The sequence below is a fragment of the Canis lupus genome, chromosome 27 (assembly GCF_011100685.1).
Source record: "Canis lupus familiaris isolate Mischka breed German Shepherd chromosome 27, alternate assembly UU_Cfam_GSD_1.0, whole genome shotgun sequence".
NCBI classification, from domain to species: Eukaryota; Metazoa; Chordata; class Mammalia; order Carnivora; family Canidae; genus Canis; species Canis lupus.
Window position 1 is genome coordinate 24,096,152 of NC_049248.1, and position 17,342 is coordinate 24,113,493.

Sequence of the window (17,342 nt, forward strand, 5' to 3'; positions counted from 1 at the left end):
AAAGTCTATATCTAGTGCATATTTTTGTTATATATTCCATACATTCTTACCAGGAAACTGAAGAAAGAATATTAATAAACTTAGGAATTTGTGTCACACTTATTGTCATCTCTAATAGTTTCTCTAAGCAATATTTTTTGATGTAGTATATGTATGTAATTACTTAAATTTCATGTTTGTATGTGGAATTTTCAAGTTTCCTAACAGATACCTAAATTCCATATGTATGTATACATATACATATATTATTACATATATATCAATCATAGTTTAGACGTTCAAATTAATTTTATTCTAGGAATGACTGTTTTTGGAAAACACACTTATAAACTAGTAGTAGAAAGAGAAGACATGGGTTCAAATCCTGTCTTGTCTACTTAAAAGTTTTATGACCTTAAACAAGCAATTAACCTCTATTTCAATTTTCTCATCTACTAAATGGATATAATTTTTTCTACCTAATCCCAAAGCTTGGTGGAAACTCAAATGATTATGTGAAAATATCTTTATAACTATGAAGGGATATCAAATATATATGGTAATTCTACTTCTGTCTATGTTGATTATTTTTCTCAGTTTTCAATTCAATTATTACATATTTATCAATCATATTAGAAGTCTTTGCCAACAAACTTGCTTTTGATTTGAATAAGCTGATATATTCACTTTGCTAAAAGATATCTAAACACTTTAAACTATGTTCTTAGAAGAGGAAGAGTCTTTTATTTCTTCCCCCTTGCAATCTAGCTAATCAAATTTTGGCAAGTGAAGGTTATATTGCCAGATAATCTGTGGGTTTCTACAGTACTTGTTGTCCAAGAAGAAGAGCCTTTTATATGTTCACATGGACTCTATGTTCATGTCCTATCTAGATTTTCACCAAAAAAACAAAGACTCAATTGGTCGTCTTATTATAGGAAGGGTAAAATAGTGGGAACAACACTTGGCTAGAGGCGAAGATTCATATTGTGGGCTCAGTTCTGATCCTTACTGTATGTGACATTGGGCAAGTCTCCCAATAGTGTGCTGAGCTTTGATTTCCTCAATGGTAAAGTGAGGGCAACAAACCTGGCCTCTCAAGTTGTTGTGAGGCTAATGTGAAAGTTGTTTATAAAGTAAGAAACACCTGCACATTAAAGGTGCTTGAGAAACATGTCCCCCTATTGCAATGATTTTGTGGCATTTTTTACCAAAGCAATGTCCCAATGGCCATCCCTAAATTTGTCTCTTTTCAGATGCAATTACGTACATATGAGAACACCTTGCTTAATAAAGATGCAAGTCTGCAGAAGGTTGGTACTGTTCCTTTCTATGAAGTCCCATGGGAATGCTAGCTCTCCCTAAATCATAATGAATATGGCCATTTATATAACTTCACTTCTATTAAGATACCTGATTCTACTATTCTGTCACAAGACTTTCCTTTATAATACTTCACAAAAATGTTCTTCTGAGTAAAGAATACTGACTTCTTTATCTGGGATAAGTTTTAACATATCCTCTCTAACTTTTGGTGGTATTTATCCATTTATGTAATAAATATTAGTGTGCCAATTTGCCAGTACTGGCTAGGCATGATGATGTAGTTTTAAGTCATAATAACAAAAATGAGTGTACAGTCATTTATTTTAGGGAAAAAGAAGAATACTTACCCCAGTTATTTTCTATCTATTTGGATTGATTTGATTGGTAGGTAGGTAGTTAGATAACCATTCTCTTTATCTTTATATCCTGTGATCATTGCCTATGTGATAAGAAAAGATTCTGGCTGCAGAAATGCCCTTATGGTGGCTTTAAGAGACATAGGAAGGACATAGAGTTAAGTTAATAAACTTCCATATCCTAAGACATGAAAGTAAATGAAAAGCAGTGTTTCTCTTTTCCTTTCTCTGAATGTTACAAAGTTTCAAAGGAGTCATTTATGAATTGTGAACATCGACCAGATTACTGAATATCATACCAACTTTCTTTATGCATCATGGGTGTTCTTTTTCTCCATATAGTGACATTATGGTAGTGGTAGCTGCTCACCTCCTCCATAACTCTGGTCCTTCCACCACTTTTTATTTATGCCCCAAATTCATAAGGTATTGATTGAGCACTTCCCATTTGCCAAACACCATGCTAGTCATGAGATAAAATTACAGGTTAGACACTGACTATACCCTCTGATAATACAGTATAAAACTATGATTTTAATAGATATCATTTGAGTGGCACCTGGATAGCTCAGTTGGTTGAGCATCTGCCTTTGACTTGGGTCATGATGCCAGCAGGGTCCTGGGATTGAGTCCTATGTCAGGCTCCCTGCTTGGCAGGGAGTTGAGCTCTCCCTCTGCCCCTCACTCCGCTCATGCTCTTTCTCTCTCTCAGTATAAAATATTTTTTTAAAAAAACATATCATTTGAACTGGATAAAATTGGATGCTTTAATAATTCATTAGTCATTTGCAGGTAGACTAGTTTTTTTTTTCCTTAAGTATGTCATGATAATATAATTTTGACTTGAACTTGAGAATTACCTGTCAGACTTTGATTCCATTGAACTAGGCAAATACGAATATAATGGTACCAATTAGGTATAACTGCCTTGCTGTCCCATACTTTTTGTGTTTTTAATCATAAACACAGACTGGCTCAGTTTTTAAAAAATATTGGTAGAAGGTTTTATCATCTTTGGGGATTTACAGTTCTGTGGCTTTGATTGGTAGTCTACTAAATAAGATTTGGTAGACTCACACATTTATTTGCTATTCTTTCTTCTGCTTTTCAGAAGGATTTAAGTATAGAAGAACTTAAGTCAACCATCATAGAATATGGAAACTTTATAGAGGTATACCATAATAATCTCACAGTTCGTGAAGTAGAATTATTTAAATGTAAATCTCCCACTAAAGTAACACAAATAGCCTAATGTTGTATGTGATTCTAGAATTTACGAGGGGATAAAAACAAACTGACTCATGAATTACAGCACTTGCAACAGGAACTTATCATGTGAGTAAAGCAACTTCTCACCAGCATTTTCTTATGTGCCTCTCTACCCTACATTCTTGATTTGCTGAGCTATATACAATTCTTTGAACATGCCACATTCTTTTCTTCTATATTTTTATAAGTGATGTTTTCTCTGCTTTTCTCCAATAGAACTCCTTCTCAAGTTTTCTATGACCCTCCCTTGCTTTTCTTTTACCTTGAAATTGAGCAATCCCTTTGAGTACATGCATGACATGCTATTCTTACCTTTTAACACACATCATCTTATAATTGTTTTCTAATATGCAAAACATGATAATCCAGGAGTCTACAGGAGCCACACAGATAACAAAAATAAGTAAAATCATTGGGGGATAAGAGCACATACTTATGAGAATGACAAATGAAAAAAATGCATTACCCAGATGAAGTCCAGCTAATCAGGAGTATATGGGCCTGGGGCACCTGGATGGCTTAGTCGGATGGGCATCTGACTCTTGATTTCAGTTCAGATCATGATCTTGGGCTGAGGCTTATCAGGGAGTCTACTTGAGATTCTTTCCCTCTCCCTCTACTCTTTCACCTGCTTATGCATGCTTACTCGTTCTCTCTCTCTCTTTTTCTTTCTCTCAAATAAATCTTTTTTAAAAAAGAATATATGGGCCCAGTGTAGCTGTATCATGCTTTTTTAAAGAAAAGCCAGAAATCAAAAAAAAAAAAAAAAAAAGCCAGAAATCTAGATTTTCATTGAAAGTTTCTAATTTTTAACTATTGGCTCCAGTCCTCAAATAAATAAATAAATAAATAAATAAATAAATAAATAAATAAATAAATAAATAAATAAATAAATAAGCAAGCAAGCAAGCAAGCAAGCAAGCAGGCAAGCAAGCAAGCATGACCTAGTTGTTTTCAACCACCTGGAGTCACTAGTCGGTGCAGCTCCTGGAGGGTCCAGAGACTCTCTTTTTATTTCTCTATTTCTGAATACTTTATACAGTCTTTGGCACACAAGGGCTTACTGTGTTTAGTGATAAATCCCACTTTGGTGATTTTTAACATAGTCACATCTAACCAGACTAGACTATTGCTTTTGTTTTTTCAAGAAATGGGATCCAGTTGAATGTTAGTGGAGAGCGTAATAGTATCATCTCTGAAGAAGAAAAATCTTTACATTGTGAACTCGTTCTTGCTCAGTCTGCAGAGGTAGGTAATTATCAAATGGAAAGCTTGAAATAAGACCATACGCAATAGCTTACTATTAGGTGAAGGTCCAAACTTGCTGAAGAGTACCTGTGACATTTTGAGGAATCTGTTGATTGTTTTTAGAATCCAAGTCTAAAATCTCTTAACCTGAAGAAAAAAAAAAAAGGATCTTTTTCAAATTCTGGCTGAAAACCATAGTGAGGCTCAAGGCTAAATTTGAAGAAGCATGTGTTCAGTGAATCCAGACTTTAGAAATCTTTATATTCTCAATACTTTTTAGGAGAAAGTACCTGTGTTGATCCCCAGCCTGGGGTCCTAAAGGTAACAATAGAGATCCATGAACTATTTTTCAGTATTTTCCTAAACCCCCAAAGTAAATGTATCTGCCAAAAATAAAGATGCTTAGAAACAACACAAAATTGCTCTGCTCTAAAATGTAATTGTAGCAGCCCAATATAAATGGCATTGATTGTTACATTCTAAACAGAAATTAGCATTTTCATGTTTTTGGTTAATTTTAAGATGCAAGTGAATTATTATTTAACTCTCAGTTTTTTAGGTAAAACCAGTTTTTTACAGCATGTGAGGAAATAAAAGCATTTCTGGGGATGAAATGCTGGGTATCCCTCTCAATACTCTATTTTCACTCCTTTGTGCTTTCCAGTTTGTGCTTGTTATGTTAGGAAATGCTTATTAGCAAAATTAGCTTTCTTTTCACCACTTTGATGGTCTCTCCATATCTGTGGACGATGGATATGTTAGAATGTCCTCCTCCTGACAGCTGTGATATGACCTTGAAAGGAGAGGAAAAATGTCTTTGGGGCAAATGCTGTTTGAATCTCTCTTGCCAAAGATTCAGGGGCAACATATGCTGCCTTCATCTAAAGCTGTCTCAGGCAGCCTTGGACATTCTGCTGAGGGCTGTGCTTTCCTGACATTCTGTTTCAAATACTCATCATCTTACTGTGTTTTTGAAACCAAGCCAATCTGCCAGACTGAATGAAATGGTGGCAAATCTGCCACAGCAGTCCTCTGAGATAATAATGATGTCAAGATGCCAGCCTGTAAAGTTCTATACTTCTAAACAGGGGTTAAGCAGCTAGCAAAGTTCTAACTCTGAGGTTTATCCAATATTGGATTAGGAATTTTGTCTTCTAATTGGAGTCTAGAAATAAGAAATCTGTAAATGTTTTCCAGTAGACAACAAAAAGAAAGTTAAATATGGTGTTGTCATATATCTAAAATATGACAGGACATGGATGCTTTGAGAGAACTATAAGAAATATTCTTTGGTAAACATCATCTGAGAATTTCTTTTATGAAAGAAAGGGGAAGACAAAAGAAAACAATCTATTTTCAGTAAGATTTATTGAACACCCTCCCAACAGTTTTTTTTTCCTGTGAATTTCTTTACCTTCCCCTTTTTCATAAAATTAGAGCCATAGCAGTTTATATTACCCACATGTAAATGTTATCTATTGGATAAATGCTTTTCCTTAAGAATGAATAAATGTTAAGTTGAAGCCATCCTAGGGAGAAAATGTAAACCATTGTTTGGTAACATAGGAAGATTTTGTAAGACTACTTAGAACTCTTTGATGGGGACAGTTATATTGACCCATGAGCATCATTTTCATAAAATAAAAACACTGTTCTTTATTAAAATGACAGAGTTGTGGAAAATTTGATAATTGTCTCATAACAATGAAACTGAGTGGCAGTGCAGTTTATTTAGCTTGTCATCTCTGGATATCATGATGGACCAAGAAATGCTGCTAGTACTAAGAAAACTTGAACAAAAGGGAGTGGAATTCACAGCTATGCTTCAAAAAGCTGGAATCGTAGAACATGTGTACTATGGTGATTCACTGACTAGGAATATCTGTAGATAACTGATCTACAGCCTATTTGCTGAATACAGGCATATCTGTGTTTTGTTGAGACCGAAATTAATCCTACTATGAAAAGAGAAGTTTTTCCTAAAACTTCCCTGAGGTTGATCTAGTTCTGGCTCAGTCAGTTCAACCTCAATCAGGTTGATCATTAGATAGGAATTGTTTGGGCTTATTTTTCCCACAGGCTAACCTGTAGTTTCAGAGGACTGAAGACATATCTATTAAACAGTTTCCTTCTGGCTAATAGCTAGTACCTCTTACTCCATTTTGATTTTTGACTGGAAACAAGATGACCATAGAAAACAGAACACATTCATGACACTATTTCTAGTGCCTTTCACAGTGCTTAGCATATAGTAGGTAGCATTTAGTTTAATAAGTGGGGAAAAAATCCATGAAAATGTTTGTTTCCTACTATTTGAGAGAAGAATAAAGATGAGTACATTTTGTTTTGAAAAAATGGCTCTATTTGTATATATTCAACATATATAGAACACCTGATAAGAGCATTTACACATGGCAACATCCTGGGATAAAGGAAAGTCATGGGGGTCGCATATTGTACGGTGTCTTAATTATATAGTAGAACTTTGGTCTAAACTACTTCTTATATAAGAGCCTATGCCTTTCACCTGAATTCCTAGTTGAACATGTGGAACTTTTGCAGCATGAAGAAGTTTCTAAAGTTGAAACTCTCATGGATAGCTCTCTGCAGTGGGTAACTGATCCAGAAATTACTGTGAAAAAGAAGTGGGAGAACAAGCTTGCTGTAAGTGTTTTATATTTTTGATTTTCCTGGTTTTTCTTCTACCTTCTTAACCCAGGTAATACTCATTATATATGCAGTACCACTTCTAAGATTTTATTGTAGCCTTCTGCTATCTTGGTCTGTTGGTATATATGGACTGTATGTCTGGAGATGTGTGTGAGTGTGTGCATGTGGGTGAGAGTAAGAATGTGAGGGTGAGGATAAGTATGTGTGACTATGAGGGTGAGTATAAGTGTGGGTTAGGGTGAAGGTAAGTGTGTGACTGAGGGTTAGGATAAGTACGTGTAAGGGTGAGAATAAGTGTGAACTTGAGGATGAGAGCAGCTATGTCTGAGGGTAAAGATAAGTGTGTGAATGTGAGGAAGAAAGTGAGAGTGAGGACATATGATATATGTTAAAGAGACAATAGATAAAATGATTTAATGAAAAAGTATATTATTTGCATCCTTTGAGAATTGCTTGTAAGCCTGAATTTTTCCTTGACCTATTAAAATTCTCTAAATTCAATGGAATGATTGTGCAAATGTTATTCCTGAAATTCTGACATTTTTATTATCCCAGAAATTAGCAGAACATGAGAACTTTAAGCAGCTATTTCCAGTTTTGTTATAAAGGAAGCATATAAGAATAAATTAATTTATCTATTACTTATCTCTACTTCTTGACTGCCAGACAACTTTCTAACATCCATCAGCTTCCTAAGTAAAGTTACAGCAAGGAATAAACTCTGAAGACTCTGGAATATTAATTTCAACGCCTTTAACAAACTCTTTTTTAAAGTTTTTTTTTTAATATGCTAACCAACAAATACTGATTTTATTGCATTTCCTTGTCTCATCCCATTCTAAAGCAATTCTGACGACTGATGAAATAAATGGTCATGGACCACTTATATTAGAAAAAACTCAGTTTTAGGCACATAACAGGTACCCAATAAGTGCTTGTTAAATTGAGATAATCAGTTCAAAGAATAATCAATCTTTGGGCAGTTGAGAATTGGTATCTATTCAATTAAAATTTTTGGGTTTCATAACCATGAATACTATTGAGAAAGGATGACCACAGTATTTTGTATTGCATTTATTTTATATTTAACACTTGAATAGTGGAGGTTTCTTGTGACTTTTCTTGTAGGAATTTAAATATATAATGGAAGAGAAACTAAATCTTTGCATATTAATGCTGAACAGCTTGGGAAACCGCAAAGAGTCTCTTGATAAAGAATTTGTCAAATTAATAGAGATTTTGAAGAGATTCAGACTGGAATATTTTTATTTCAGAAAAGAATTCCTTTCCAGGTGATGGTCATTTATATGTAAGAAACCCATGCTTTAAATTCATAATACATTTGAGATTGAACTTTGGCATTCAGTTTACTTTTTTCATGTTGTAAACATTGATTTCAAATGACACTTTTTCAAAGAAGGCATTTTGTCTGATAATTTTGAATTCTCAAAAGGTATGAAATAGACCTATGTATTCGAAATTCCAAATCGTGGGCAGCCTGAATGGCTCAAGGGCAGCCTTGGTGGCTCAGCAGTTTAGTGCAGCCTTCAGCCCAGGGCGTGATCCTGGAGCCCTGGGATCAAGTCCCACGTCGGGCTCCCTGCATGGAGCCTGCTTCTCCCTCTGCCTGTGTCTCTGCCTCTCTCTCTCTGGGTCTCTCATTAATAAATAAATTAAATCTTTAAAAAATTCCAAATCGTGAACTTTAGCAATTTTGGAAACCCATAAAATGAGTTATTTTCCCTAAAGAAGAAAGTTGGAATTACAGAATATAGAATTCTTTTAATCAGAAATGTCTTTAGAGATCATTTAGTAAAACCTCATAATTTTACAGAGGAATGAGGCATTAAGGCTATAAAGTGAATTGATCAAGACCTGAGAGTTATTAATGGAAAATCTATGAAGTGATCTATTAACAGAAGAATTTGCTGAGTCTATTGACTCCTATCCCATTGGGCTTCATTTTCTGTCTCAGTATACAGTGTATTGTATTAGGCACTAGTCAATTAAATTTCAAGTAAAGAAGTCAGGGAATTGGAGGACTCTAAATGTAAAATAATTTACTATCTTACTGTTCCTTTAACCTTAATTCTTATAATTATGGAGAGATTCTTGAAATTTGTATACTCTGTAAACCACATAATAAACAAGGAGAGCTATTTTGTCTTTTATTGACCACTATTTATATAGCTGCTAGTACCATAGTAAGCATTCCCTTAAGAAATGCTTTTTTTGATGAGTGAATGAACATGGATTCAAATTCATATTGAATCTGAGTAAAGTAAATATATATATATATATATATATATATATATATATATATATATATATATATAGTTAGAGACTGAAATTGCTTAAAGAAAATAGCCAAAAGAAACTATTTTATTCCCCCTAAATAAGAAACCCAGATACCAGAGAGAGGTTAATAACAGAAGAAACAGTCAAGAAAATGATCTTCTGCTTTCCCTAGGAAGTAGGGAGCCCAGACTTCCCCATAGGGGTAAAGGTGTGGGTTAAGTGGATATGCAGCTTCCTTACAGGGATACCATCTCCACAAAAGGGAGCATTGAAATCTAGTTAGCCACAAAGAACTATTTGGAGAGGAGCCTGCACTAGAGTCATTTCTGAATAAGTGAATCTTCTGTATTATTCTACAAGACACACAAGCAACCAAGTTAAGTAACAGTAGGTGCAATTTGTTGAGAGCTTACTGTGTTGGAGGTAGTGCTAAGAATTTGACACACTTTTATCTCTAGAGAGGTTCAGTGACTCACTCAAGGTTACTCAAGAGGGATTAAGTGACAGCTGGGAGCAGGCTTAGATGTGTGTAACTTCAAAACTTGTGTTCTTTCAACTATTAATCCCCCACCATCTGCTTGTTAAAATCAAATAAAATATTCATTAAAAATATTCTGAGAACCTGGCACCAGGCAAAATACTACTCATCACTGTAAGGATAGTTAAAACCTGTGCCTTCTAGATATAATTTAAAACAGACAAAGTCATTTATTGGCTACACACAAAATGATTTAACTATAAGTTTTAACAATGAATAAGAATATAAGTGGAGTTGGGCACCTGGGTGGCTCAGTCAGTTCAGTGTCTGACTCTTGTCTCAGCTAAGTTCTTGATCTCAGAGTTCAAGCCCTGTGTTGGGCTCCACACTGGGTGTGGAGCTTACTTAAAAATGTGTGTGTGTGTGTGTGTGTGTGTGTGTGTGTGTGTGTATTATTTTGTAGAGATGAGTATAAGAATTTAGGTAAGGTAGACAATATTTATTAAAGGTAACTTTCAGGAGCTGTTTGCTGAGAAGGAGAAGGCTTTCATTCTGTTGCAAGATAAATAGTCTCCAGTGCTGAGGAATGGAAAGAATTGAGTGAGTCAAGGAGAAGTATTGAAAGAAAAAAATCGCTCTTGAAGGTCTCAGGAAAGCATGTTATTTGTGCAACACCCAAATATGAGCTCTTTGCCAGATTCTTTCTTTTCTTTTTGGTGCTAGAAAATTAAATAAGATCAAAATCTCTACATCCATGAAACTAATATCTATTAAGGGACACAGATAGTGAACAAATAAACACATAACTATATAATATAATGCCAGAGAGTGGTAAGTGATATAAAAAAATAAAAGGAGGATAAGAATAAGAATGATGGGGCAGGAAGACCTAATTTTAGGAAAATGGCCAGGAAAGACCTGTCTGTGATTGATAAATTTAATGGAGAGCTGAGTGGAGTGAGAGAGTGAGGTAAAAGATGATCTAGGAAGGGTTCTAGCTGGAAGAATTAGCTAGTGCAAAGGCCCTGAGGTTTTAATGAACTTAGTATGTCTGAGCAGCAGCAAGAGGCCAGCATGGCTGGGGCAGAGTGAATGCTAGGCAATGGTAGGAGATGAAGTTAGAGAGATAGACAGGAGTTAGATTCATGATCTTACAGTTCATGCTTAGAGATTGGTATTTTATTCTGAATAGATGCGAAGAAATCAGAGGATCATAAACAGGAAGGTAATATGACATATTTTGAAAAATTATTCTAGCTGTTGGTAGAGGATTGTCTATAGAGGGGGAAGGTGAAAGCAGTGACACCAGTGAGAAGAGTTTTTTCAATAACAGGTCACCAATTAGAGCTCTTGAAATCAATTTACCAGATTATGAGTTATTTTAAAAAAATAAATATATCAGAGTACATTTCATATAGTAAGAGTAATATTTCATAAAAATTTTAATTCAGCCGTTTGTGTGTGTATATACGTATGTACTTGGTTGAAATATAAAATATTTGCTAAGTTGTGGTCAAAAAAAGCCACTGAGTTAGAAACTATTTCCATAGTCTAGGAGAAGGAGTGTTAACAAGAGTCAGAGTGAGCCAGTTGGTAAGAAACGGTTGGATTCAAACATTGAGGATGGGTCAGATCTTACGTGGTAGTGAATTAGTTGTGGGAATGCAAGAAGGAGTCATCTTTGACTTACAGCTTTTTGGTCTGAAAACTAGGTAAATGGGATTCTATTTAAATGGCAAAGTTTCAGAATCAGACTTGGCAGGTGTAGAAACCAAGATCTAGCATTAGGACATATTAACAAGGAGACTTACTGAATTCAAAAGCACCTTCAAAGATAATACTATATTAATATGATAATGTAAGTCTCTATGGAAGAAAAATCTTCAAAGGTTTAAAATCTGTTGAATATCTTTAATTTAATAGATGGTACTATATAATTTTTAGAAAGCTATCCTTAAGACTGTTATGATTCAAAAAGTGCATAAAATTATCTTAAAGGTACAAATACATATACATATGTAATATACAGGATTAAAAGTTGTAATATTATTAAATGTGGATTTCTGATGGTCCTTTTGCTTTCCCTTGGAACATAATGTACAGTATTGATAGCTTAGACTATTCCTACAAAAGAGAAAAGTTGATAAAACTAATGTCTTAAAAAAAAAAAAAAGAGGTGATGTCAGCAAGAAATTGGCTTTCCTTCCCCCAAGGGATATACTGATTCAACAGTAATATATGGATGCGTTCACTTTGTGAGAAATCCAGAAACTAGTTGAAAGGATCCTGTACCCTAGGTAGTTGTGAAACCAGCCACATCAATACTGGTTGGAAAATTCTAGATACCCTGTCAGTGTAATTTCTGCTCCCTGACATAGGACTGTGTGGTCAGAAGGAATCCCCCAGCTCCCAGTTTTTCCCTGGGGAGAAAGAGTTAGACTGTGTGTCTGTGTTTCAACTTTTCTGAGGACTTAACAAAATACTGGCTTTTGTCTCATCTGTCTCAGAGTGCAGATGGAACTGGGCATACTATAGATGCCTAAGGGACACTGAGAACAATAATGGCAGGTGGAACCCCAGATCTTTGCTTTTTCCTGGAAGAAAAGAATAGGACTACACATTCAATATTCCAACTTTTCTGGGAGTTGTCTAAAAGACTCCCTTCTGTTACACCCATCTTAGAGCAATGATGTTACTATCATACTCTAGACACTTAGGGCCCAGTAAGGACAAACATGGTGATTTGAACTAGAATGAAGATTTGAGAGCCCTCAGAACCTCTGACCAAACTGATTGATACAGGTTTTCTCCTATGTAAGTCCGGGCTGTGGAGACTAGAAGTGGTTGTTTTTTCTAATGTGCAGATACCAACAAAAGGAGTCAGGATAAAAAATAGGGAAATATGTTCCATCCAAAGGAACAAAATCTCTAAAAACTGATCCCAATGAACCATAGATAAATGATTCACCTCACTAAGGATCCAAAATAACTAAAACAAAAAACAAAAAACAAAAAACAAAAAAAAACAAAATAACTGTCATAAAGATGATCAATGATATCAGGAGAACAATCCATAAAGTGAGAATATCAGAGTGCCTGGGTAGCTTAGTTAGGCATCTGATTCTTGGTTTTGGTCATGATTTCATGGTTGTAGGATTGAACCCCATGTCAGGCTCTGTGCTCAGTGAGTAGTATGCTTCAATTCTTTCTCCCTCTCCCTCTGCCCCTCCCTGCTCATGCTTGCTCTCTCTCAAATCAATAAAATCTTTTTTTTTAATTTTTATTTATGATAGTCACACAGAGAGAAAGAGAGAGAGAGAGAGGCAGAGACATAGGCAGAGGGAGAAGCAGGCTCCATGCACCAGGAGCCTGATGTGGGATTCGATCCCGGGTCTCCAGGATCGCGCCCTGGGCCAAAGGCAGGCGCTAAACCACTGTGCCACCCAGGGATCCCCAATAAAATCTTTCTAAAAACAAACCAAAATGAGAATATCAATAAAAAAATAAAAGTATTAAAAGAATACCCAACAGAAATCTTAGAGCAGAAGAACATAATAAATAGACTGAAAATTTACTACAAGAGTTCAACAATGGACTAAAGAGAAGAAAAGATCAGTGAATTTAAGATGGGTCTCTGGAAATTGTCTAGTCAAAGAAATGAAAAGAAAAATGAAAGTGAAGCAATCTTAAGGGACTTATGGGATACCATAAAGTAGATCACTATATGTATTATTACAGTCTCAGAGGGAGAAGAGAGAAAGAAGAGTTATTCAAAGAAAAATATGGGGGTGCCTGGGTGGCTCAGTTAAGCATCTGCCTTCAGCTCAGGTCATGATCTTAGAGTCCCAGGATCAAGCCCTGCATCAGGCTCCCTACTCATTGGGGAGTCTGCTTCTCTCTGCCTCTCCCCCAGACTTATGCTTGTTCTCCTTCTCTCTCAAATAAATAAAAATTTTAAAAAACAGAAACAAAGAAAAATATGGCCCAAAACTTCCAAAAGCTGGGGAAGGACATCTAGATCCAGGAAATCCAATGGATCTCAAATAAGATGAACCCAAGAAATTCACATTGAGACACATAATAATTGTCAAAAGCCAAAAATAGAGAATTTTGGAAACAGCAAAGAGAAAAGTTTTGTGATATACAGGGGAAGCACCATAAGACCATCAGTGGATTTCTCAGCAGAAACCTTGCAGCCCGGAGTATGTGGGACGATATATTCAAAGTACTAAAAGTAAAAGACTACCAACCAAGAGCACTATTCCCTGCAAACTGTCCCTCTAAAATCCAGGTGTTATAAAGACTTTCCCATATAAACAAAGGCTAAAAGAGTTCATTACCACTAGACCTGCCTTAAGTAGAATTGCTAAAGGAGTTCAAGTTGAAACAAAAGGATCTTAATACAAAAACATATCAGAGTATAAAATTTGTTAGTAAAGGTAAATATATAGACAAATCCAGAATACTGTAAAACTATAGCAGTGATGGGTAAATAGCTTTTAATTCTAGGATGAACGTTTAAAAATTATAAGTATATAAAATGGTAAAAACATATTAAGGTACACTATATTCAAAGTTGTAAATTGTGGTATCAATACCAAAGTGGGGGGAGGAGAGAAGTAAAATTGTAGTTACTGTATGTAATTGAAGTTAAATTGTTATCAGCTTAAAATAGACTATTAGGTTTTATGTAAGCCCTATGGTAACCATGAAGAAAATACCTATAGAAGATGTACGAAAGAAAAATGAGTCAAAATATTAATAAAAAAAGGAAAACACGAAGACAAGAAGGGAGGAAAGAGGAACTAAAGTACTCTGAGACAGAAAACAATGAAAAAAAATGCCCATGATAAATTCCTACTCTATTGATTATGTTAAGTGTAAATAGAGTAAACTTTCCAATCAAAATACATAGAGTGTGGCTCAATGGATTAAAAAATAAGATCCAACTGTATGCTGTCTACAAGAGACTCACTTCAGATTTAGAGACACACATAGGCTGAAAGTGAAGTGATGAAAAAAGATATTTCAGGCAAATACTAACCAGAAGAGGGCCAGGGTAGCGATATTTATATCAGAGAAAATAGACTTCAAGTCATAAAACAAAGGAAGGACATTATGCAGTGATAAAAGAATCTGTTCACTAGAAAGATATCACAATTATAAATATACATGCACTCAATGTCAGAGCACCTAAATATATAAAGCCTATATTGACAGAATAGAAGGAACAAGTAGAAAGCAATATAATAGTAAGAGACTTCATTGTATCACTTTCAATAATGGATAGAACACTGAAATAGGAAATAAGAAAGCAATACCCTGGAGCACCACTATAGACCAAATGGACCTAACAGACACATACAGAACATTCTACCCTATAGCTACAGATATACATTCTTCTCATGTGCATATGAAACATTTTCCAGGATAGATCACATGTTAGGTCACAAAACAAGTCTTAAAAAAATTTTTAGGAGATGGAAATTATACTAAGTATCTTTTCTAACTACAATGGAATAGAACTAGATAGAAATCGATGCCAGAAGGAAAGCTAGAAAATTCACAAATATTTAGAAATTAAACAATACACTGCTAAAAAACCACAAAGAAGAAATTAAAAGGGTAATTAGAAAATATCTTGAGACAAAAGTGGGAAGAACATATCAAAACCTATGGCATGCAGCAAAAGCAGTATTAAAAGAGAAATTAAGAGTGACAAATGCCTACATTAAAAAGAAGGAAGATTTCAAATTAACAACTTTATAGCTCAAGAAACCAGAAAAAATAAGGACAAACTAAGTTCAAAATTAGTACAAGGGAAGAAATAATAAAGATTAGAGGAGAAATAAATGAAATAGAGAGTAGAAAAACTCATTAAAAAATAAAATTGGTAAAATAGAGCTGGTTTTTTTAGTTAAATTTTTAAATATCTGCAATTTAACTATTTGTAATTTTAATTCCAGTATATTAATATCATTGTTATTTTAGTTACAGGTGTACAGTATAGTGATTCAACAGTTCTATCCACTACTCAGTACTCACCATGATACTTATATTCTTATCCCATTTCACCCATCTCCCATCCACCTCTGGTGACCACCAGTTCTCCATACTTAAGAGCCATTTTTTTTTTTTTTGGTATCTCTTCGTCCTTTGTTCATTTGTTCATAAATTCCATGTATGAGTGAAATCATATGGCATTTTTTTTTCTCTGGTGAACTTACATCACATAGCATTACACCTTCTAGATCCATCTATGTTGTTGCAAATGGCATGATTTTATTCTTATTTATGCCCGAGTATTAGGGCATATCAGCACACCACACCACATCTTCTTTATCCATTCTTCAATCAATGGACACTTGGGTTGCTTCCATAATTTGGCTGTGGGTTTTTCATATGAAACCTTTGTTATGTTGAGATATGTTCCCTCAACCTACTATGTTGAGGGTTTGGTTGTGAATGGATGTTGTGCTTGCCAAATGCTTTTCCTGCATCTATTGAAATAATCATATAGTTATTATCCTTTCTCTTGTCGATGTTATGTATCATGTTGATTGATTTGTGAACTACTGAATCCCTCTTGCATCCTAGGATTAAATCTCAATCATGATGAATGACTTAATGTATTACTAGATTTTGTTTAATAGTATTTTATTGAGGATTTGTTCATCTTACTTTTCTTACTCCTGCTTACGGCCATTCTTTTCCACTCAGAGTCCCCTTTAACATTTCTTGTAAGGCTGCTTTAGTGGGGATAAATTCTTTTAACTTTTTTTCCCCCTAGGAAACTGTCTCTCCTTCTATTCTATACAACAGTCTTGCTGGATAGAACTTCTGGTTGCCTGTTTTTTCTTTCAGCACTTTGAATATATCATTCCACATCCTCTGGGCTACAGAGTTTCTGCTCAAACATCAGCTTATAGCCTTATGGGGTTTTCCTTGTATACAACTCTTTTCTTTTGCTGTTTTTAAAATTCTCTCTTTATTACTCCTTTTTGTATTGTTAATTACTATGTGTCTTGGTGTGGATCTGCTTGGTTGATTTTTTGGGGGACTTCCTGTGACTTGCAGATCTAGATTTGTGTTTCATTTTCCAGATTCAGAAAGTTTTCAGCTATTATTTCTTCAAAAAATATGTGTGTGTATATATATATTTATATTTACATATATATATTTCTTATATATTTATATTTCTTCCCCCTTTGCTCTCTCTTTTCCTTCTGGGATCCCTGTAATGTGAATGTTATTAGGCTTGACCATGTCATTGATTTCCCTTAGTTTATTTCAATTTATTATCATTTTTTCTTTTTCCTGTTCACCTAGATTGCCACTACCCTGTCCTTCAGGTCACTGATCCATTCTCCTTCCCCTACAGTATTTTAAATTTCAGTTATTGAGTTATACATCTCTGACTGGTTCTTTTTTATGTTCTCTATCCTTTTGTTGAGGGTCTGAGATCCTATTATCTTTTCTTCAATCCATTGAATATCTTTCTTACCATTACTTTAAATTTTCTAACAGGCATATTACTTACCTCTGTTTTGTTTACCTGGCTTGATATGATTTTTGACTTGTTCATTTGGGACATATTCCTCTATTTCCTCATTTTGTCTAACTCTCTGTGCCTGTTTCTATATGTGAGGAAAGTCAGGTAGGTTTCCGATGTTAAAATTAGTGGCCTTATGAAAAAAGAGGTCCGGTGGAGCCCTGCT

General features: G+C 34.8%; 1 protein-coding gene across 1 annotated transcript in view; it reads left to right on the forward strand.

Moving 5' to 3' along the window:
* The window catches only part of LOC111092762 (inositol 1,4,5-triphosphate receptor associated 2), a 67,515-nt gene that overhangs the window by 44,694 nt on the left and 5,479 nt on the right, over positions 1-17,342 (forward strand). The window contains 7 exon segments of the mRNA XM_038576157.1: positions 1,236-1,292; positions 2,773-2,832; positions 2,932-2,996; positions 4,079-4,178; positions 5,852-6,019; positions 6,741-6,842; positions 7,977-8,140. Of these exon segments, the coding sequence (XP_038432085.1) occupies positions 1,236-1,292; positions 2,773-2,832; positions 2,932-2,996; positions 4,079-4,178; positions 5,852-6,019; positions 6,741-6,842; positions 7,977-8,140 (716 nt within the window).